Source organism: Aspergillus ibericus (assembly GCF_003184845.1).
Source record: "Aspergillus ibericus CBS 121593 unplaced genomic scaffold BO80scaffold_2, whole genome shotgun sequence".
NCBI lineage: Eukaryota > Fungi > Ascomycota > Eurotiomycetes > Eurotiales > Aspergillaceae > Aspergillus > Aspergillus ibericus.
Genome location: NW_020292100.1, coordinates 1,290,491 through 1,310,895, shown reverse-complemented (window position 1 = coordinate 1,310,895; position 20,405 = coordinate 1,290,491). Strand labels below are relative to the sequence as shown.

The following is a 20,405-nucleotide window of genomic DNA, read 5'->3' as shown; positions in this document are numbered from 1 at the left end:
AACATGAAACAAAAGCCACCATCACATTGCCTCCATCCAGACACCACGGCCAATGCCTTCACACGAATCCGTGCAGAGCTTTTCCATCAATGCTTAAGACGAGGTCACCTCCGTAAGATATTAAACCAGCCGTTTAGGAACTTTTATGACTCTCAGCCGCATGACGCTGAGTTAGGACAGAAAGAAAAGACAATATCTCATTCGGATTGGTGCTCACGCATCAAGCCCTCCCCGCGAGCCGCCGCAAGCACCATCATAGGTATGTTCCCGTGTCATCGTTAACCTTCGTTATGAGCTCCGCGCCCATTGTCCAGGAAACTGAGGCAGTGATCGTGCCGACTTCTCCTCAGGCAGGACCTTCCGCTCAACATGGGTGGCCGGATACGCGGTGGGCGTCGTCGACCAGGTCACGGGCGGCCTCGTCGACGACCGGGCCATCAGGTTCGCTGGCGCCGGAGCCAGCTTGCTGCCTGGTCCAGAGGTGGTCTCAACCTTGCCAGCTTCGGACGCGTGCCATGATGTTTCCCGCTCAGAAGCACTCTCAAAACGTAGGGCCCGGGGAGACGCGGGCCGGGTGGGCAGCTGGCCTGCAGGCACCAAACGAGTGACATGGTCGCGAAAGAAATCTCTCTCGGAACGGTAGAAATCTCGTTCCTCGATCAGAGATCGGATCTCTTGGGCCTGTCGCTGCAACGCTTCGGTGTGCTTCCGGATCTCATCCTGCTGTCCCGCGATCTTCTGCTCCAACTGCATTTCATTTCGCTTCCGGTTTCGAAACCTCCGGGATGCATCACTGTTGGCCTTTCGCTTCTCGGCCTGGCTGGACGATCCGGACTTCAAATCGAGAATACAGGGAATCATCCCCGGGTAAGGGGGATTCTCGGGGGGTCCCCCCACCGCAGCCGCCTCTTCCCCCGTATGCCTAGGTCCTGCCATGACGGACGGCAATCGAGTGACGGGTTCCCCGGTTCCATAGGGAGATGCACCGAGGAATGAGGGTGTAGGTTGGGTCAGGGGCGTGGCAGTAACGGCGGGAGAAGACCGCCCGAGCTGACTGTACGCAGAAACTGGAGTCGTGGGGCTCGTTTCCTGGGAGCTCGGGGCCGGAGTAGGATTGGCACTGGTCCGACGGCTGTGGAAAGTTGGGGTCGAATGGAGGGAGATTGGAGCCGCAGCTGGATGGGTGGAGGTCGGGATTGGCTGCCCAGAGACCGGATCGATGGCCAGAGGAGACCCAGGAGCGGTAGAATAGGAGGAGGCTAGCCGCGATGCATGGGCCAGTGGAGACTGTGACACCCCCGGCTTCTGAGGGTATCCGCCCGCCGCGACGAAGCGCGCGGAAGGGGAGGCGGGCGCGATAGCCTGATGACTCCTCATGGCGGGAGACGACGATAGGCGTTTCGCTGGATGAAGGGACGGAGAAGGGAGATGGACGGAAGGGGAGGAGGGCAGACGGGCATGAGACGAGGATGCCGTCGGTAACTGGGACGTCAAACCTTCCCGACCGTTTTCTGCGGCCACGATCGCAGCTTTTGAAGGCGGATTTAAGATGGACTCCACTCCGATGGAACGAAGCTGGGTGGATTTGATCGAGGGTTCCACAGGAGCCGATGGATGCCAGGAAAGAGGCCGGGGACGCACAGGATCAGGAGCGTCGGAAGATGCAGAGTCATCGTCGGAGCGAGGCCGTTTCCTGTCAAACGTCCCGTGGTCCTCTGCCTGACGGGTGTCATCCGAGGAAGAACCAGCCAATGTGGACGACATATGCTCCGATTCTCGTTCGATAGATCGATGGAGCGACCTAGGGCATGGCGGGGCCCCCTCTCTCTCCAGCAGCGTCGGAGACTCGTGAAGAGCTGCCTGATGGGAGAGGGAGCCGGCGGGTTGGGCAAGATGGTAGCCTGGCAGCGAATGATATGGTGGCGAGGAATGAACCGGGGGGGAGTATGGAAGACTCGCCAACACGCTGATCCCGAGGGTAGCCACGGTGAAGAGAATCTCACGGATACCACAAGAGAAACGGGTAGATTGGACGAAGGGAAGAAGTGAAACGTCGACCGTCTTTCTCCCGATAGATGGGTTGGGTTTCTTCCCGACTTGTGGGTTGCGGAAAAGACAGAAGGGGGAGATGGCAGTGGAAGTACTACACGATAATGACCAGCAGTATCCCGGATGTAGTTCGTCGTCGGGTGCGATTAAACAGTACGAAAGGCAACCCCGGCCAGGACCCGATGGATGCTTTCTTGGAGATGAAGCGGAAGAAACAGAAGAAGAGACGGGCAACAAGCCAGGAATACAAAATATTATCTAGACGATCACCGAATCAATCCGGGCATCAGAGGAGAACGTAGACGAAGAGAAGAAGAGAAGTAGAAGAACATCAGGTGAAGGCCGGAAGAGACAGGGACAGCTTCAGTTGGAGAAGAAACGAAAAAGGAAGAACACCAGCCAGAGATGATGCTGATGCTGGATGATTATTATTTATTATTTTTTTTTTCTAGGCGTGGTTGATTCTGGCTCGCGGCGGCTTTCCCAGTAGGAGCAGAGCAGCAGGCGATCGTAGGTCGTTGACAGCATTCGGCGGTGAGGAGCCTGACCCGATGATGATGAAAATAAAATAAATCGAGATAAAATAATCAGCAGCAGGAATATAGTACTAATAAGATTAAATAAAAAATGCCAATCGAAAAAATGATGCTGGGATGGGCGGGGGCGCCAAACACCACCAGAGTGGGACCCCATGAGAACCCAGCGGCGTGGGAAGAGGAGACAACTAAGACTCTAAACACTAAGACAGCCCCAGTGCCGACTTGCAGTGAGCGGATCACGCATGTCACCGCAGCGGCCAGCAGGAGGGCCGAACAAGGACAACACCAGCAGGTGGGAAAGCAAGCAAGCAAGCCAGCCAGACGGCCAGAGGTCAAGACTCCAAGAGGTTCATGGGGGTGGTTTCCATCGCATGGCGCCAGTGGCAGGTATCCTGTACCCTGTATCAATACCGACAGGGCCACCGCGGACATACCGCAGCCATACCTGCATCCATACATACATCTTTCCAGTCATACATACGGAGTACATGGATATCCTCCATTCATACGTGGATCCCGGCCAATGGATGCAGACGGGCAGCCATTATTTATTCATTCCACTGCGTTTCCCCTTCCGTCCCCTCCGTCCCCTCCCCTCTTAGTCTGAGTACCCAAGAAACTGAAAGGGACGTACTTAATTAGTACCTCTACCTGACTCGTACTTTGTGGTGATACCGACATGCATGCAGATGCATAGATTAGGTCGACCTGATGTACCCGGTGGCCAAAAGTACGAAACAAGGTGGGGAGCCACAATTCGCCATGGAGGATGGAGGCGCCCCGGGGATGACGGAACTGACTATACTGGATGGTGGACACTGAAAAGGGTCTGGCGGTAGTCCTCCGGAGTGGACCATCTGCTAGAAGCGCTGACGAACGTGGATGGAATGATCAACTAGGAAAGCAATCTCAAATTCAGCCGGAACCCTAGTCAGTAGTGGTAGTTAGTGACTTGGCCATCTGATTGCTTCCCTGCCGAAGCAGGACATAAGAAGCTATCAGTCCATGGATGGGATCCCACGGGATCCTTCCACAGCTCCAGCTGGCCGAGGAAACATGCATTGATTACCAGGTCAAGGTCGTAACTCCCTAGCAACGACGTAATCCGCTAACCACGAGCTAGTGGGCTCACTAAAGGCAACTAACACTGGCCTTGGGGCTGGGGAAACCGAGAGGTGCAGGTCAACCGGAGCGCTTAATTCAGTTCACAGACTGGGCGCGCCATCGCCATGGATCAGTGGAGGCCCTGGAAATACCTGCCTGGTACTTTACCGTTACCGACCGATTCAGCCGGATCTCAGGCGGCGCTGCGATCTTGACGGTACCCGGAAGGTACCATACCGGTACCAGATCCCCCATCCACTCTCTCCGCCAGCACTTACCGCCTAGGGGCCTCTTCGAGCAACCATAGTACCGAGTATAGATCCTAGGACGTAGGAACATCGTGGATCAGGCCACTCCGTCCCCAAATGCATCTGACTAACTTTCGGTGATTCTCGGATTCGGAAGGATCCTAATCTCTCATCCTGTCTTACGACGATCCTAAGCCAATCTCTGCTGGAGCTTCTAGCTTTCGCCGTCTCCACGGAGTTCACTTTCCTCGCCCATATCCAATAGCCTTGGCCGCACCCCATCATAGCCTCAACCATGTCAGGTTGCAGTGAGTCCCCCTGGTGGATCTTAGGTACTATTCAATGGCCAGAATTACCTCGGTATAAGCGGCATGGGTGACTCGTACCGGTTAGAAGGAACACGGACCTCAAGGCACGCTGGAACGGGACTGAGAAAACGAAAAAGAAAATAGCATAATTTCAAACAGGCAGAACTAATTTAAGAAAACAAAAATAACAGAAAATACTAACCGCAGGCAGGACATCTGGCTAGCTCTAACCCTGAATGGAACCATGTCGTGGCTTGTGTTGCCGGCGGTTTTAGACCCTCGTTCACCTCCAGGCGACGCTTATCCTGACGGGCCTTCCTGCCTATCTACCTAAGACTAGATGCCTTAGCCCCAGAATAGCTGCCGTGCCAATTCCTCCTAGGAAGCTAAAACAAGGCCCTCGTCTAGTTCGCGTCGGCAGATGGGGCGGATGGCCGTCCTCCCACTCAAGACGCCCGAATCACGATGTCTTGCATGCATGCGGGCAACATGCTTTTGCCTTCCTCCCCCAAAGTGGATGACAGACGGGTGACCGTCGTTACCATGTCACCTGCTGATCACCGTTGCTTCTCGCCCTCTTTCCTCCAGTGCTCCTACGTGTGGCCTCCACTCCTCCGTGATCCCTCAGGTCGACCACGCCTCGACACTAAACCCACGCGAGCGGAGTGCCATGGTCTGTGTATCAATAGCTTCCTTTCTTTCACAATAATGGGCCTTCTTCTGGTGGCTTAGCAAGGCCCTTAAAAACTGGGGCCTCGGGGCTGCGAGGATCCCCTTCGTTGGACGCAGGCAACAGAGCAGACAGGTCATCAAGGGGACTGGCTTGTCATCCTGTCCCGGTCATCTGAGTGGTCCACGGAGGATGCTTTGTGTTTCCATTCGGACTTTGTTGTTCACTCAGGTCGGGCCAAAAGTCAAAGGGAGGCAGGAGTGTTTCAGCTACGTCATTGGGCATCAACCGCCATGGAAACAACTCAGAAGCAAGTGCACCAGGTAGGACTTGCTATATATCCCGCAAACTGCACTGCAATGAAGCGTAGTCCCCTCCCGATATGTCAGCATTATACCCACCGGTGAGAATGCTTGCATTACATCTGCTTGCCGTACTGCTTCCTCTTGGCCTGGAGGAAGGTTCTCGGACTGTAGATGATGGCAAAAGTCACCGGGTCAAGAAGACGGCCACTTGCAGGCTGCAACACAGCCCAAATCCATGCAGAAAGTGCAGATAAGCTCTCCATAATCTCGGTCGATAAGCCTTAAGAGTGGGAGTAACTCGGCACTTCCTTTTGCCTGTAGTAAGCGGAAGCTACCTAATGTTGAAAGAGGAATCTCCGATTAAATTGGCGGGACATAACGGAGTCCGTGAAACGGGCACCATGAAGACCGGCCGTTAAGTCTCATGAACTATTGGTGGTCGGGCTAGACCGGACCCATTGCCGCGTTGTTTCCCGTCTCGCACAGGTGCGTTTTTGCGGCCATTGCTTCTTGTCCATCTTGCTGTCCACTGTGTTGCTTATTTTCTCGAGCTAAATGGAGGCATCGCTGTGGGGAATATATGCTGCACGCATAAGATTGAGATCTGGTACCGTACTTTTGAGGTTAAGTGGATGAAACGCAAAAGGTGAGGCAAAGAAATAACCACTACTAGTATTAGGAGGCGGACCAAAAAAAAGGCATAGTGAGATAGTACAAAAAAGTTAATGGCCAAAACGGAGCTTGTAGATCTGTCAAGTACATATGTCGGTAAGGATCGGTGAGCTCCATGCTTCTGCAGAAAGTAGCGAATTACCTGCAGTGAGCTTGGGAAATTTCTCTGCGATCTAGCCGATCCAGGGGCTGCGATTGGCCCGAAGAGAGAAAATGGTGGTCCATTCATTCGTTTTTTGTGGACGGGTGGCTCCTCTGTGCTACCCCAAAGGGACGGTTGCTTCGTTTAGTTGGCGCACCCAGCTGGATTGGGGTGCACCCTGCCACGGGCATGTAAACTTGTAAAGACCGCCTTTATTACTAGAGCCTTTTAAGGTGCGTGGGAGGCATGGTTCGCTCTGGAACCCCACGGACGCGGTAACCTCGCTAGGGACGGCAAAGACGATCTCCTTCACAGTTCTTGAACAAATCGCTGCTGCCACTTATCATTGTCATTCTCCTAATAGTCCGGAGTACCGCGTGAGAAAATCCCTGGGTAGGTGGGTAATAGGTACAGGCTGAATAGAGGTCATCGGTTCTGGAAGCCTCTTCTAGCCAGCTGCGGGTCGCTCCAGCTTGGTTTTCATGCTGGTTTGTCAATTCATGGCAAGCTGCCCATTACCCATTGGACTGGAGGTGGGTATCTAGAATTTAGTGGGAGGTTTATGGCAGTGCCACTGTGCTAGCCATGTTCTCTATAGCGGACGGAGTACACGTTACCTGTTTAATATGTGCGGGAAGTGGAGTCGAGATGTTCCGTCCTCATTTGATTCATCCATCGTGGCGGCTTGACGGGACCAGGCATGGATGCGACTGACGGCGGAAACCAGTCAGGCCAGCGGTCGGGACCGGAATCATTCTCCGCCTCTCATTCGTGTGTTTCTTTCGTTCTTTTTCCACTGGGCCAAACGACATGATTTATCCTTGCCCGTCAATTGGCCTGGAGCTTTGTCCTTTTTTGCCCTGCGTGTCCCCTCATTGGAGCCGATTCCGGTGGCTGCTCGAGGTTCTGGGTCCTTATTCTCCAGCCCACCGCAGCTCTGTGCTGCTGAACGACGCTAAACCGGGGAGCGCCACGGGGATGCAGGCAGATGTGGAAATGGGGACGGAGTGTGAGAGAGATTGCGTTAGTGCATGCGTTAGTCTAGGCCTTAGTCGGAGGAGTCGAGAGGGGGCTTTTCCCAGAGGAGCGGTTCCTGGTTGCGTGCTATTGACGGTTATCACTTTAGGAAACAGACCATGGAAGAATACCTGTTACCTAGAGGAGAGAAAGGGCGGATTTGGCGGGACAAGGTGGCTTCTGTCTGGGTTCTCGAATGTTGGTGTTTGAACCGGGAGTGGAAAAGGATGGTTGTGACGCCGGCACCTGACCTGCCTTCCTTCACAATCCTGCGACGACTTTACCCGAGCAGGAAGGTGTAGATTATTTGTTATTTCTAGAAGTTATCAATCCAGCAAGTCCAATTGATCGCCCATGAAGGCTCCCTGACCAGGGATCCCATTGTTTCTTCCCTTTGCTTTTTCGCTTTTCTCTCCTTTGTCCTTCCCCCATCTTCCTATTGTTTTTCTTTTTTTTTCTTTTTCCCTGGTTCTTCTTAATCCCTTTCGATGCCGCTGTAACCGCCCGTCTATGGTTCTAAGCTGCTACTATAATAGTCAATCTCGGTTTATCTCGTGCTCTGCTTCTTCCCCTGCCAATCTTATTTGATCCCTTTCCTGCCATTGTCGCCTCCATGTAAGTTGTGGCCCGAATCCCAATTGACGGAATACACAGGCAGGAAACCTGCGCATCGGAAGGTATCCACTCGGTGCACTTCGTACTTTCGACCCCTTGCCCTGCATCCCCTAGCTGGTATTCTTATGTACGTAAGAACGTACATACTTACACCTGTACCTCGAATGTGTGTATAGTCAGTGTACAGTCAGTAACTAGGTCAAGTATCGTCCTGCAGCCAAAAGCAACTAGCTAGTGGAAAAAACAAAGTTAGCTCCAGTCGTCCACGAGCTTTTAGACTTACCCGCATATCTGCGAATACCGACCACCAATCCATCGGTTCGATGTAGTGCCATCCAGAGGATCAGTTCGTCCGCACGCAGCGACCAGCACTGGCTAGATCCCAGGGTAGGTAGTATTGCCGTAGCGTATATGTGCTGCACATGCATGCAGCATCCTTCACACTTGTCACCCACCATCCTGGGAGTCGAGCGATCATCGAGTTAGACGCCGGATAGGGCAGGAACACTGCATGCGATCTTGAGATCCTGGAGGCGGATGCATCATTGCACAGGTCCAGGACAAAGAATGAGGGGATAATAGCATTATGAACCGGAAGTTGTTTGTTGTCTTCTGCAACAGTTGGAAGTCCGGGGCGTCCTTAGGCATCCCTGCGTGTAAGGACTGGTCCAATGTACTTAGTACACACTCGCAGCCAAGTCAGCCTGTGTAGAGTACACCTCCGATATCTGGAAGACCGCTGGGGTTCAACTAGTCATTTTGACTTTGAATGGTGTTATCCAATCCTTCGTTGCTTTTGGTCGCTTCCCCGGGTTTTCCATGCAATATGGCGGTAAGCCGAATGACGCCGTCCGTCGACAAGCCTTTCTTACTTGTATCATTCATTCCCATCCTTCTAATCCCACTCCACCGAGCGGTCCTGTTTAATTTGAACTCGTGCTCCATCTGATACTGGAATTTTGACTTCAGTATCAATCTGGCCTGAAGGGGATGAGCAGCGAAAGAAAGTAACGACGCCCGAGGAAGGAAAAGAAATAAAAACCGCCGTTCGAGGAATACCCGCTGGTCTGCTGATCGCCTGTCCTAGGCCCAACTCTTCTGCCTCCACCGTTCCTTGATCCGCCCACCTCCCACTTATCCCCCGGTTCGAAGATGATCGAAGTCCTCCATCCTTCTTTATCGGAATGAAGGGTCGCTGCAAGGGTACGTAAGTATGCTACCGCCAATACCTTCTAGTCGAGACCTCAGCTCGTATGATGTGGAGTGTTTCACAACATCCTTGGTGCTGTAGGCAGAAGTACCAACTCCACCCTGGCTGTACGAATTCTGTGGCTAACCGACTCATCACTTCATCCTGAGCAGAGTTTACACCTCAACTAGAGCAACTGTCCGTGTTCAACCCTCATTTCATGGCCATGTTGATCTCTTAAGATGGGTATACAAAGCATACGGCACTCCAAAAGCTCCGAGTGGTCTTCAATTCTGGTGATCGACCAGCGGTCGAATCCCTTATCTTGAATCTAGTCATCTACTTACACTAGACTACCGAGTGCTGACCATTGCGGTCAGTCTTGAAATCGAAACTCATTCTTGGGCTTGCCCCTGATGCCAACGTCGACTCGATAGAGTCGTCCTCCGTACCGGATTGAGTCCGGGAACTGGTCATCGTTGACATCATCCTTGGCAGTCGTGATGAAGAGCTCCGTTCCCACAAAAGTTGGACAGGTGATGTTTCGGGTGGGCAACGTGATCTCACCAATGATCTTTCCTTCCGGCGAGATACGGATCACCCTTCCACCACCGTAAATAGCACTCCAGATACACCCTTCCTCGTCGATGGCAAATCCATCGGGCTCCTTGGGTTCCCCAATGTCGAAGAAGACCCTTCGATTGCTAATGTCCCCGGTCTTTGCATCAAAATCGAAGGCGTAAATCTTCCCGGTGGGAGAGTCGGTCAGGTACATAGTGTCATCCGCCGGGTTCCAGCCGATTCCGTTGGGAATGGTCACCTGTTCAACCATACGGTGCAGTGTCATGTCCGGGTCTAGCCTGAACAACACGCCTTCATTGACCGGGGCTTGCACCTTGGGATCGTTCATGGCTCCAGCCCAAAACCGTCCGTGGCTGTCGACTGCCCCATCGTTAAAACGCATCCTGTTTGGTGACGTTCCAGATGAGTCAGGTCCCACGAGAATGGTGGCGCAAATCCTGGTTTTCGACGTACCTATGGTCCTTGGCCGGGTCGTCCCATGCTTTCCGGATATAGGACAGCGCGCCCGTGTTGCGGTCAACCAGGGCGAATCCATGTTTTGCGGCTACGGCGATCTGGTCCTTGTGGGAATCTTTAGCACCCGCAATATTGGCGGTTACCCTACATTTTCGAACAGCAGATTAGCTCGGAGCCACCTACGGAGCAACCAGTGCAACCACCCTATTGGCCTATAGGGTGAGCGACATACCCGATTGACGCAGACGTATCTAAGGTCTTCAGGGAGTCCGGGCCTTGGGCAAGATCCAGAACGTATAGTTTCTGCTGCCAGATATCGACGAAGCGGAACTCATTCTTGGCCTTGTCGTGAAACGGTCCTTCCAATAAGGTTCCTGCTACATCGACATACGGCTGCATACAGAAGCCAATGTGAGGATCAGCTCCCTAAACTTGTACCCACATAGGATGATCGGCTTTTGAGCCGAGGAATATTTCAAATACTGTACCTCAGTGACCGTCCATTTTTGGAAGCCCGACATTCCGATGACAGGCGGTGATAGTTCAGGTCTCGGGATCCGATCGGGAACACCCGTGGTCAAGAGCTGGGTCGAGGAACCCTAGTCTGTATGAGGAATATGCACGGCGGTTAAGGCCAGACAAGTGCTGAAATATGGAGCAACGATGATGACCGTTGTGGGAGTGCTGAGGAACCCAACCCGAAGGAAAGAATCGATAGTCGGGAATCTGAGGGGGGCAGTCTTCGGCGGCACTCTCGGTTGCCAAGCCAGTCCCCGCACGAACCGCATCGAACACTTTTCTGGTTCTTCCCCTTTAGCGTTAGGGAGCTCATGGCTAGTGGAGTTGGGGTGGCTACTCTTACTGGCAGGCTGGCTGGCACAGGCTATCTATCTACAGCATCGGGCCACGACTCCGTTCTCCGTGCCAAATTGGTCGGTACTTTCACCGGCGGGTAACCTGGTTCAGGTGCCACCGGTGCTAGCTACGAGTCTGGACCAAGGAAACCGCAGCGGTTTCAGCTGAAGCTCGGTCGCCGCTCGTCGTGCCAAGAAATAGACATAGTGCCTCGGATGTCCGTGTTCCTCACGGCCCAGGAGATACTCTCAAACTCCCGGCCCAGTGGCCCTTCCACTATTGAGGCCCTCGGGTCTTTGGTGGATACGATTATTGAAACCCACCGTCCAGCCCGAACCCCACCCAATGGAGCTATCGCCTGTCATGTGAATGGTATCAGCGATCTGGCCAACAGCTTCGTCACCGCAAACGTGGGAATCTATGTATCCCAGGAGGGCCAGGAAAAGCAAAGAGGAGGCGAAAGACAGGTCCCCACAGGGTGAATCCGTTTGATGATTGATCAGGGTAATCAAAGGAGTCTCAGCATGACGCCAGCCAGCCCTGCCTGTGAGTGTCCATGACAGGGTGCGGCAGGCTTCCCGTGTCCGCCTCATTTGTTCCAGACAAGGGCCGCAGTGGAGCCCCAGCACATACGGGGCGATAATACGAACAAATAGGAATGCACCCGGGATGTCCTGGGGCTGTTGCAGTCTGGAAAATATGGCGGCAGCCGGTAGCGGTTTAGTTTAGGGCTTGAAGCAGCTGCGCGACAGAGCAGGATCAAGCAATGTGAGTCCCGGATCTAAAGCGTTCCTTGGATGCAGACACGGCATATCCGTCCAGGGTCCCAACTTCCGGGAGGAAGATTCCTACCAGTTGGAGGCCAGCCTTGTGACATACTGCCGATTGCACTGACCACTATTCCAAACAGCGACCCGGGAGACCTGCGTAGAACAGACCGTGATTACCCCTACTTGACAGTGCAAAAGGATTCAAGGGAACAGGCAAGAAAAATCGAAGGGAAAAAAGAAGAGTAAGAAACCAAGGCTGCGAAGGAGCAGCTAGGATTCTTCCAAATCCCAATTCCTTCGGGACTGGGTCGGCGCTAGGCAGGATCCTCGCCTATGGTTTGGCAGACTTACGTTGCTTTTGCTGGCTCGACCGGGTGACTGGCTGACCTAGTGAGTGATTGCAGCTCCGACTAAGACTTTGTGACTCTCGAGCGGTCTAGCAACATGCTATTGACGACCCAGAATCTGACCTCAACAACGATACTGGCTACGCTGGATCTCCATCTTTCTGGGGTGATCGTCATGATAGTGCTAATCCTACACGAAAGTGGCAAAAGAGGACATTAAGGTCGCGGTCGGTGGATGGGGGCGTTGGCCCCCATCCGACGGTCGGATAGCCCAACATTGGGTGCAGATATACGAACGGGCGGAATCAAACACACAACCTTAATAGTTCATCCAGCACCGCGGGAAGTGCAATCCTAATGGGCCAGCTCAACGGCGATGCATCCGTTGGGCGGGCAGACAGTACCTGCAGGAGGCAAACACGACCGATATTCGAGCCAGGTTCGGTGGATCACTCGATCCAGCAAGGTGTCCGTGAAAATGCGGTGTACGCAGGTTGGATGCGGCGTGTCATGTCGGACATCCGGTGCTGGCCAGTGGGCAGGGGATTTCCCCGACCGTTGGAAAATGAGTGGTCACATTGAGTGGGCATGGCATGTCGCGATGAGGATGGATGGAGGTATGTATGCAAGTATGTCCAGATTTAGTTCTCTCCGCGCGGTGCGCGAAGCAGCAATGGGGAGAGGCCTAGGCAGCCTCACATGATCGATTCTTCATGCACGACAATGTAACTTACATGTGGTGGTGGATCAGTACAGTATGGTACCTCTGGGTAATGTGTATGTATGAAACGTTTATAAGTATGGTATTACCGTAATATACATCATGGCCTCAGTCACCGACTACGAACATGTTGCAGTCATCAACCAAATAACCAACCCAATCCGAATCCCAATCCCCAGACAGAAGAATTCCATCAATCGATTACCTCTACAGAGTACGGAGTACGGAGTAATAAAATGTAAGACCGAACTCGTCCCAATCCCAACCCGCCACGACACCATACACCCACCCACCCATCCAACTCAGCCCCAAACCAAGACACATGGCAAGACACAAACAGATACCTCCAGACCGACGGGCCGAAACCAAAGAAACTGATGGAAGATTTACACTTAGGTTAGGTTAGGTAACTAAGGTAGTATGTACGTGCCTAACCTGCACCTCCCATCTGTACTGTACGTCCCCCAACCAATGACCACCGCAAATAGACAAATAATCGACACTGAGGGGGATGGTGATTGGTGGGGGTGGGGTTATGTATGTGGCTTTTTTGGGGATTTCTTGCATTAGTTTGGTTGGGTTGGGACGTTTAATTATCATGATTTGGAGTTGGGGATTTAGGTTTGATGGATTGTATGGAGTACTTGTGGTTGTTTGGTGTGGTGGTGGTGGTGGTGGTGGTGGTGGTGGTGGTGGTGTGTATAAGTTTTGCATTATTTATGAATCTTCTTCATTCCGTTTGTTGTACTTGTTTGTGTGTGTTTAATATATACTTAGCTTAGGCCCTGATTCATCTTCGCATTTTATATGAGACTGGCTGGCTGCCTAGACACTTGCGTTGCCGAGGTTAAACAGAATGGATGAATATCATAAGGCTACAACTATTCTCAGCAGAGAAGTACGTACCTACCCGCGATGTACTTTGACCACTCTCGATGTATCCCATATGTACCTACCTGTCAATCAAACATGCATGTAAGCAGCAAGCAAGCAGCGGCAGCAGCAGCGGCAGCGGCAGCAAGCAATCAAGCCGCGTTTCGAATCAATCGGTTGATTCATATCTGAGACATGGTCGATAGTACTACTCCGCATATAATAGAGGGGGCTAGGCTAGGCTAGACTAGGCGGGATGGGAATATTCTTGTTTGGGTATGTTAATCTAATTTATTCTGTTGTAGAGTTTTTGGCATTATTGTCGAGTTGGGTTTGGAGGAGTAAGTACTCTGAAGTAAGCAAGTAAGTAATCCGAACTACATGATTCAAACTAACTAACCCCCACCCAACAACACATGCATCGGTCATATATATAGCAGAGGGTAGACAGAAACAGTAGCTCGAAGCGACCATGGCTTCCGGATGTGGTTAGTCTACTATTTGTCTCATCAAGATCGCTATGTATATGTCCATATACATAGGTGAAGTAACCAAGGAGAAAGAGATACATCGTCAAGAATAGAGTACATCCAATAACCCATGTTTAATAATATGAAAGATAGAATATATTAAGTTGGGCATCTTATGATTATGACCAACCTAATCTGCTAGGTAGGAAGCAGCAGGTAAGGTAGCTACCTAACCACTACCTTACCTACCTACCCTACCCTACCTTACTATAGTAGATCTGTTGTTTGCTTACTTGTTTGCTTAAACCCTTGCTTCAACTACTATCAAAACCGTATAACGTATCGCCCACGCTCCGTATATGCAGTCTACCACAAACAGTGCTATGCATATAGCCTAAATACTATATCAGCCCAACGTAACTAAATCAGGGAATAGGTAGCAAACAATACATACATACACACATAGTAGGGAGAGGAAGTAAGTATCTTCATGCACGTAAGCCCTTTACTACCGACATGGACATGGACATCACCGACATGCAGGATGCATATGCATACACCACTACCAGAATCAACCACCACCACCACCACCCCATCTATATCATCCATCCCTCCACATGTAAGTAAGTAGAGAATATATCCACATACACAGTATGTAATGTAATGCACATCCTTCACTACTCCTGCAAGTATGCGTTTGATCTGAGTTGTACTCACACACATACACATACACATACACATATACATACATATATGCAGTTTATTATCGAGTATCTACCCCTTACTTCCATGCAAGTTGAGCTGCACTTACAACTAACTCATTCATCACTCACTCAGCACTCAGCACTCAGCACTCAGCAACTAACCCAACAATTACAAACAAGTAATAAAGCATAGCCCGATTCCCATCCCAACTGATCCCCCAACCAATCGCCTTACATTACGATTTGGAATTAGGTATCTATGCTTTTGGGGTTGGGGTTGGGTTTGGGCTTGGCGAAGTGGATTGTTTGATCAGTTGATGTGGGTGAGATTGGGTTTGGTTTGTGTGACCTATGTCTGTATGAATGTATGCAGGTGTGTGTGTGTGGTTGTTGGTGGAATGGACTGAGGAAGGGTTAGTAGATGTGCATGATGTATGTATGTATGCATCATGGATATGCTTGAGGATTTACCTGGTTGGGTTGATTAGTGGTTGTTGGGGTAGTGATTGTGTTACCTAGCTGTGGTTTATCTGGGGTAGTGTAGAGTTGGATGGGTGGTGGAACTGGGGACTGTACTGTGTTTGGCTATCTATGGGATTGGATCCTGCTCTATCCATGCTGGTATCAGGTATGCTGGTATCAGGATATGCTATTATTCACCGAATGGATAAACCTCGGTGTATCATACAATCATCATTTATCTTGGCAGTACTCACTCACCAATGTCACAAAGACACGTACATCTCATGCAGCGCCATCAAGGCACCCTCATCACAACTGAGTTCGTCCTACGAGACAACAAACACGTCCAAAGTTCCACACGCCTCGGCTGCAACTGCAACTGCAACTGCAACTGGCTACAGCTTCGTGCCCAGGTTGACATGGATCGCCTTGGTCTGCGAGTACGCCTCCAAGCCGGCCTCACCCAGCTCCCGCCCAATTCCACTCTGCTTCACACCACCGAATGGCACGCGGAAATCACTATCGTTGCTGCTGTTAATCCAGACCATACCCGCCTCAATCTCCGACGCAACCCGGTGCGCGCGCTCAATGTCCTTGGTGAACAGTGCAGCGCCCAGCCCGTACGTCGTATCGTTGGCGCGTGACACGGCCTCCTCTTCCGTCGAAAAGCTGGCAATCACCACAAACGGTCCGAAGACCTCCTCGCGGTAGATCCGCATGTTGTCCTTGACGTTGGTAAAGACGGTGGGCGCAATGAAGAAGCCCTTGCCATCGCCCACGTTCTTGAACGGCTCGCCACCGGCCACCAGGGTCGCGCCCTCGGACTTGCCGGCTTCAATATAAGAGAGCACGCGCTCGTACTGGGCCTTGGTGACCTGGGGTCCCTGGAAGGTGTCATCCGCAAAGGGGTCGCCAACCTTGCTGGTGGCGGCCACCTCCGCCTTGAAGAGGGCCACAAACTTGTCATAGATGGACTCGTGCACCAGGATACGGGAGGTGGCGGTGCACACCTGTCCCTGGTTGTACATGATGCCCACATGCGCCCATTTGGCGGCCTGCTCGAGGTCGGCATCGTCGAAGACCAGCAGGGGTGACTTGCCACCAGTCTCCAGTGTGATGTTCTTTAAGGTACCAGCAGCCATTTTCATGATCTCCCGGCCAGTCATCGTCGATCCGGTGAACGCAACCTTGTCCACACCAGGGTGGTTCACGAGGGCAGCGCCAGCAACTCTGCCATGACCGTTCAGGATGTTGACCACACCTGGCGGGAAGCCAGCCTCCTTGATGAGGTTGGCAAGATAGAGGATGCTCAACGGGGTCTGCTCAGCCGCCTTCATAACAATGGTGTTGCCGCAAGCCAAAGCAGGGCCCAACTTCCAGGCAGCCATCGCCAGGGGGAAGTTCCAGGGGATGATCTGACCCACCACACCGATGGGCTGGCGGAGGGTATAGGCAAACTTGGCCGGGGTGGTGCTGATGGTTTGGCCGTGCACCTTGTCGGCGTATCCGGCATAATACCGGAGGGTGTTGAGGACCTCACCCAGGTCGTCGTTCAGGGAAACGGAGTAAGGCTTGCCTGGAGAGGGTCAGTCATGAAGAATCACCATGGGTCACTTGCACGCTGCTCACCATTGTCCCACGTCTCAATCGTGGCCAGCGTCTCCCGGTGCTGCTCGATCAGGTCGGCCAGCTTCAACATCAGGACGCCCCGCTCAGTGGGAGGCAGCAACTTCCATGAGGGGTCGTTGAAGGCTTTACGGGCCGCCTTCACAGCACTGTCAACATCTTCTTCCCCCGCCGCATAGACGGAGACGATCTCGGCTTCATTGCTGCATCTAGTCAGCATCGATCTATCGGACGGACTCGGTTTCACTTACGAAGGGTTGATGGAGGCGAGCTTGTCGCCCGACTTGGAGGGGACAAACTCGTTGTTGATGAAGAGACCAATGGGCTGGGCATACGAGCGCCCGTTCGGGGCCGTCAACTGTACGGAGAGATCGCTCATGGTGAATGGAGAGGAGTGGAATCGACGAGAGGCAGCTGGTAGACGGGACAAAGGCAGGCCACGCAAACGCAGAGGGACTCGGAGGGGGAGAGAGAGGAGAGGAGCGGGGAAGAGAACGGGCATCGAGGTGGCGGACCGATTTATGGCGAGGGCAAGGAGAAGGAGAGTGATAGATGAGTCTTGTTGATTAGTTAGCGAATGGTGATTACGGATGGATTGCCGTGAAGCTTACGTCCCCGCCAGCGATAACCGGAGGGCGAATGGGAGGGCGAATCCCCCGCCGGTCGCCCCTCTTCGCATACACTTGCTCTTCTCGATCGTCTCCCTTCTTTGCTCCCTTTTTACCCCCCCGACTCGGAACTCACTTCCATCCTCCCCGGCGTCTTGCCACGAACCTGATCCAGAACGGTTCGAAACACCGAGCAATTCATCTCAGTCAGACCCCATCCGCAGCTCATCCCCAGCTCCTCCGCATCCCTTTCCCTGATCCCGCCGGTGCCAGCCTGGCAGCCTGGCAGCTCTCGCGTGCATGCAGCTTGCATCCCTATCCCCAATCATCGCCCTTCCGACTTCTCCAGCCTAATCGCTGCGCTGTACCATCACCACCACCCCGCCTACCGTGTCTCCCAACGATTGAATCCATTCTACCCCACGAGGCTTCACTACAATTATCTGAATCGGTTGGACAAAACGCATCGGGACCCCATACATAATCGCAAACAAGGAAGCCTGCACCGCAAGCCAGTGCCGCTCGATCGGACCACGGCATGAGCGGCTCTCCTTGGACCTGGCTCGGTTGTCTACATGCATAACATCGTGGCCAAAGCAGAGCAGTGTCCGCTGCATCCGCTCATCCGCTCATCCGAAGCTCCGAAAGTCCCTTGATTGTACAAAGTAAATATGCGCATATCGAATTCCACAAGAGTACGTCATCCCAGAATCGCTATAATTAAATCGCTATATCCTTTACTCGCTGGAGCCAGGCTCGTCGCCTCCAGCACTGTCATCATTCGAGGCTTCAGCTGCCTCGGCCTGAAGCTCGTTTCCCTCCGCGAGCCCCATTATGTACTCCCACTCGGCGGCGCTGATGGGGGTCACGCTCAGCCGTGACTGTTTGAGCACCTGCAGGTTCTCAAGGGCACCTCCGAGGCTGGCATGTGACTTGAGCTCGTTCAACGTGACGAGGTTCTTGAACTTGCGCTGGAACTGCACATGGACCACCTGCCACTTGGGGTTATCGCGGTTCGACTTCTCATCGTAGTATGGGTGGGCAGGATCGAAGGCCGATTCTAGAGGCACTCGCGTGTTAGTTGACCGTACTGGGTCCAGGAGAGGCGTGTTGGGACTAACCATCCGGGGAGTGCTCTTGCACAATCTCCATTACACCCGCAATGCCGGGGACTTTGCAGTTGGAGTGGTAGAAGAAGGCAAAATCGCCCTTCTTCATCTCTCGCATGTGTTTTTGTGCTGTGTCTGTGAGCCAGGTGCTAGCAACACCGCCAATGAGTTTACTTACCAACAGGGTTACGCACACCTAGTAAGAAGTTAGCAGAAATCAGAATATGCCAGCTCTTGCTGGAAACATACCGTCCCAAGGCTCGGGCTCCTTGCGGGCCCGCAGATCATCGATGGAGAATTTTACATCAACACCCTTCTCCATCCGTGACTCCGGCTCGGCCTTCATTAGCCAGTATGAGCGCTCCTCTGAGGCTTCGGCTTCAGCTGTCTCTGTCTTGGTCTTGGACGGTGTGGAGTTGGTTCCATTCTGGGTCGGAGTCTTCCTCGGTCTACCGATGGGCCGTCTGCCTTCCTTGGGAGTCGTAGGCTTAGAGGGGGTAGCTAGTACGTGTCAGTAGATCATGTATCAATCCCCATAGCGAAGTACTGTCTACAGAACGACGGAACGATAAAGGAACCTGTAGGGAGATCGACATCGAATTAGGGTATAAGGGAACTGACGGGCATTCGGGTCTTTACGAGGACGGCCACGGCCTCTTTTGGGGCCGTCAGGACGCTTGGGAGTGCTACCCTCAGGGTACTTTCTGGGACGACCCCTCTTTCTCTTCTCTCCGGTAGCAGGAGTCTCGGGAGCGGCCTGCGCGAGAAAGTTATTAGCTTGGCGTGAGCATATAAGTGTAGGAACAGATTCGTTTCCGTTCGTGTTGACGGTGAGCGTCGATCTTTTCTAGCCTTTGGGAAGGATGCGGCGAAGACACCATGAACAGCCATTGGGCGGTGATCGCGTATTAAACGGCCGACTGGTCTGGTGGTCGGACACACTACCTCACGACTATTCACGGACTTGTAAATAAAAAATAACCTACAACTCTCTTCGCAGCAGGAGAGCCTGACTCCTCGGCGATTGACGCGCTCTCCGACTTGCGTTTCCTTTGGGGGGGCATGGTTGGTTGATAGTTGATGGAGGATGGATATCTGAGCGATAAGATCCACGGAAGTTGGGGGGAGGAAACGGAAGCAAAGATCAATCGAGGTCAAAAAGGGACAAGAGATGAGCAAAACAATGGGACCAGCCAGTCAGGAGCGAGAAGGCGGGGAAGCGCTGGAGCAGTTGAGACACGAGGATCCAGACGCGCCTAGAAGTGAGCCAGCCAGCCAGTCAGTCAGTAATAAAGAGTAGCGCTTCCTAAGAGGAAGTGCTGATACGGTCACGAAGACTAACCTAGATATAAGCCAGCAGTCTCTTCTGGAGTAGAAAAGAATGACTAGATAAGACTTGCTTGGGCAAATATCATAACACAATATCAAGCAAGATAGGTGAAGCTCTGTTTGCGCCCGGGGACGAGTGGACGAGTGGACGGGTCAATTCGTCGGGACGCGCGGTGGAGCCCCTTGGGCGATCCGCCGGATCACGTGGCACGGACGTGTCGCTGGTTCAGGTACTTATCAGGTACCACCCTCAGGCAGACCAGGAAACCAGAAACCAAGAAACGCGTGCTAAATGGGATCATGATTGCTCACCCTTGAGCTAGGTGCCCCGTGAGCCCACTCCTCAGTGTACGGAGTATGGTGCAGACCATTCAGGATTGTGATTCTGCCTAGCTTGACCCTGTACCACCAGCTACATCCCCTACTATTAGACACTATCTCAATATTTATCCCGCCGGGGTGCATCCATCCAGCCTCCCATTTACTAAGTCCGGTTAACAAGCCCATTGAGTCGTACTGATTGGCCACCATGATCCCGGACCTGGCTTTCCGGTCCATAGAGAAGCTTCGACTGGGACAGGCCTTGATTGCAGGTCGAAGAGGATAAAATAGAAGTATTTGCTGCAAGCCCATGT

The 20,405-nt window shown here is 52.7% G+C and overlaps 7 protein-coding genes across 7 annotated transcripts; 2 read left to right on the top strand and 5 right to left on the bottom strand.

The window, feature by feature from the left end:
• Nucleotides 1-83: 83 nt before the first annotated feature.
• On the bottom strand, nt 84-1,919 carry BO80DRAFT_86188 (uncharacterized protein). Its single transcript, XM_025724860.1, has 2 exons — nt 214-1,919; nt 84-151 (listed from the first exon to the last, which is right to left on the bottom strand). The coding sequence occupies exon 1, from the start codon at nt 1,762-1,764 to the stop codon at nt 289-291; it is 1,476 nt and encodes a 491-aa protein (XP_025580316.1). The 5' UTR covers nt 1,765-1,919; the 3' UTR covers nt 84-151; nt 214-288.
• Nucleotides 1,920-2,417: 498 nt separating this feature from the next.
• Nucleotides 2,418-2,876, bottom strand: BO80DRAFT_86171 (uncharacterized protein). Its single transcript, XM_025724859.1, has one exon. The coding sequence runs from the start codon at nt 2,740-2,742 to the stop codon at nt 2,485-2,487; it is 258 nt and encodes an 85-aa protein (XP_025580315.1). The 5' UTR covers nt 2,743-2,876; the 3' UTR covers nt 2,418-2,484.
• A 6,248-nt stretch (nt 2,877-9,124) lies between these two features.
• Nucleotides 9,125-10,684, bottom strand: BO80DRAFT_421180 (SMP-30/gluconolactonase/LRE family protein). The gene is made up of 4 exons (XM_025718543.1): nt 10,385-10,684; nt 10,129-10,289; nt 9,894-10,040; nt 9,125-9,823 (listed from the first exon to the last, which is right to left on the bottom strand). The coding sequence occupies exons 1-4, from the start codon at nt 10,415-10,417 to the stop codon at nt 9,235-9,237; spliced, it is 930 nt and encodes a 309-aa protein (XP_025580314.1). The 5' UTR covers nt 10,418-10,684; the 3' UTR covers nt 9,125-9,234.
• Nucleotides 10,266-10,959, top strand: BO80DRAFT_86066 (uncharacterized protein). The gene has a single exon (XM_025724858.1). It carries the CDS (start codon nt 10,560-10,562, stop codon nt 10,917-10,919), a length of 360 nt encoding a protein of 119 aa, XP_025580313.1. The 5' UTR covers nt 10,266-10,559; the 3' UTR covers nt 10,920-10,959.
• A 4,534-nt stretch (nt 10,960-15,493) lies between these two features.
• Nucleotides 15,494-17,103, bottom strand: BO80DRAFT_344170 (aldehyde dehydrogenase family protein; the record flags this gene model as incomplete). Its single annotated transcript, XM_025715264.1, has 3 exons — nt 15,494-16,674; nt 16,728-16,927; nt 16,976-17,103. The coding sequence occupies 3 exons, from the start codon at nt 17,101-17,103 to the stop codon at nt 15,494-15,496; spliced, it is 1,509 nt and encodes a 502-aa protein (XP_025580312.1).
• Nucleotides 17,104-17,154: 51 nt separating this feature from the next.
• On the top strand, nt 17,155-17,943 carry BO80DRAFT_85784 (uncharacterized protein). Its single transcript, XM_025724856.1, has one exon. The coding sequence runs from the start codon at nt 17,364-17,366 to the stop codon at nt 17,814-17,816; it is 453 nt and encodes a 150-aa protein (XP_025580311.1). The 5' UTR covers nt 17,155-17,363; the 3' UTR covers nt 17,817-17,943.
• Nucleotides 17,944-17,970: 27 nt separating this feature from the next.
• BO80DRAFT_85873 (AT DNA binding protein) lies at nt 17,971-19,824 on the bottom strand. Its single transcript, XM_025724857.1, has 7 exons — nt 19,784-19,824; nt 19,428-19,697; nt 19,063-19,198; nt 18,691-18,942; nt 18,620-18,637; nt 18,454-18,570; nt 17,971-18,392 (listed from the first exon to the last, which is right to left on the bottom strand). Exons 2-7 carry the CDS (start codon nt 19,503-19,505, stop codon nt 18,070-18,072), a joined length of 924 nt encoding a protein of 307 aa, XP_025580310.1. The 5' UTR covers nt 19,506-19,697; nt 19,784-19,824; the 3' UTR covers nt 17,971-18,069.
• Between the last annotated feature and the right edge of the window lie 581 nt (nt 19,825-20,405).

What these genes read in the sequence shown, in the direction of transcription:
- BO80DRAFT_86188 (XM_025724860.1), bottom strand. Translation starts at nt 1,764, where the DNA reads ATGTCGTCCACATTGGCTGGTTCTTCCTCGGATGACACCCGTCAGGCA.
- BO80DRAFT_86171 (XM_025724859.1), bottom strand. Translation starts at nt 2,742, where the DNA reads ATGGGGTCCCACTCTGGTGGTGTTTGGCGCCCCCGCCCATCCCAGCAT.
- BO80DRAFT_421180 (XM_025718543.1), bottom strand. Translation starts at nt 10,417, where the DNA reads ATGTCGGGCTTCCAAAAATGGACGGTCACTGAG. An exon ending in AAAAATGGACGGTCACTGAG is followed by an intron (nt 10,290 to 10,384) that starts GTACAGTATTTG and finishes TTCTGTATGCAG; the next exon opens with CCGTATGTCGATGTAGCAGG. An exon ending in GACCCGGCCAAGGACCATAG is followed by an intron (nt 9,824 to 9,893) that starts GTACGTCGAAAA and finishes GTCACCAAACAG; the next exon opens with GATGCGTTTTAACGATGGGG.
- BO80DRAFT_86066 (XM_025724858.1), top strand. Translation starts at nt 10,560, where the DNA reads ATGATGACCGTTGTGGGAGTGCTGAGGAACCCAACCCGAAGGAAAGAA.
- BO80DRAFT_85784 (XM_025724856.1), top strand. Translation starts at nt 17,364, where the DNA reads ATGGGAGGGCGAATCCCCCGCCGGTCGCCCCTCTTCGCATACACTTGC.
- BO80DRAFT_85873 (XM_025724857.1), bottom strand. Translation starts at nt 19,505, where the DNA reads ATGCCCCCCCAAAGGAAACGCAAGTCGGAGAGCGCGTCAATCGCCGAG. An exon ending in CTCCTGCTGCGAAGAGAGTT is followed by an intron (nt 19,199 to 19,427) that starts GTAGGTTATTTT and finishes TTTCTCGCGCAG; the next exon opens with GCCGCTCCCGAGACTCCTGC. An exon ending in TCGTAAAGACCCGAATGCCC is followed by an intron (nt 18,943 to 19,062) that starts GTCAGTTCCCTT and finishes GACACGTACTAG; the next exon opens with CTACCCCCTCTAAGCCTACG.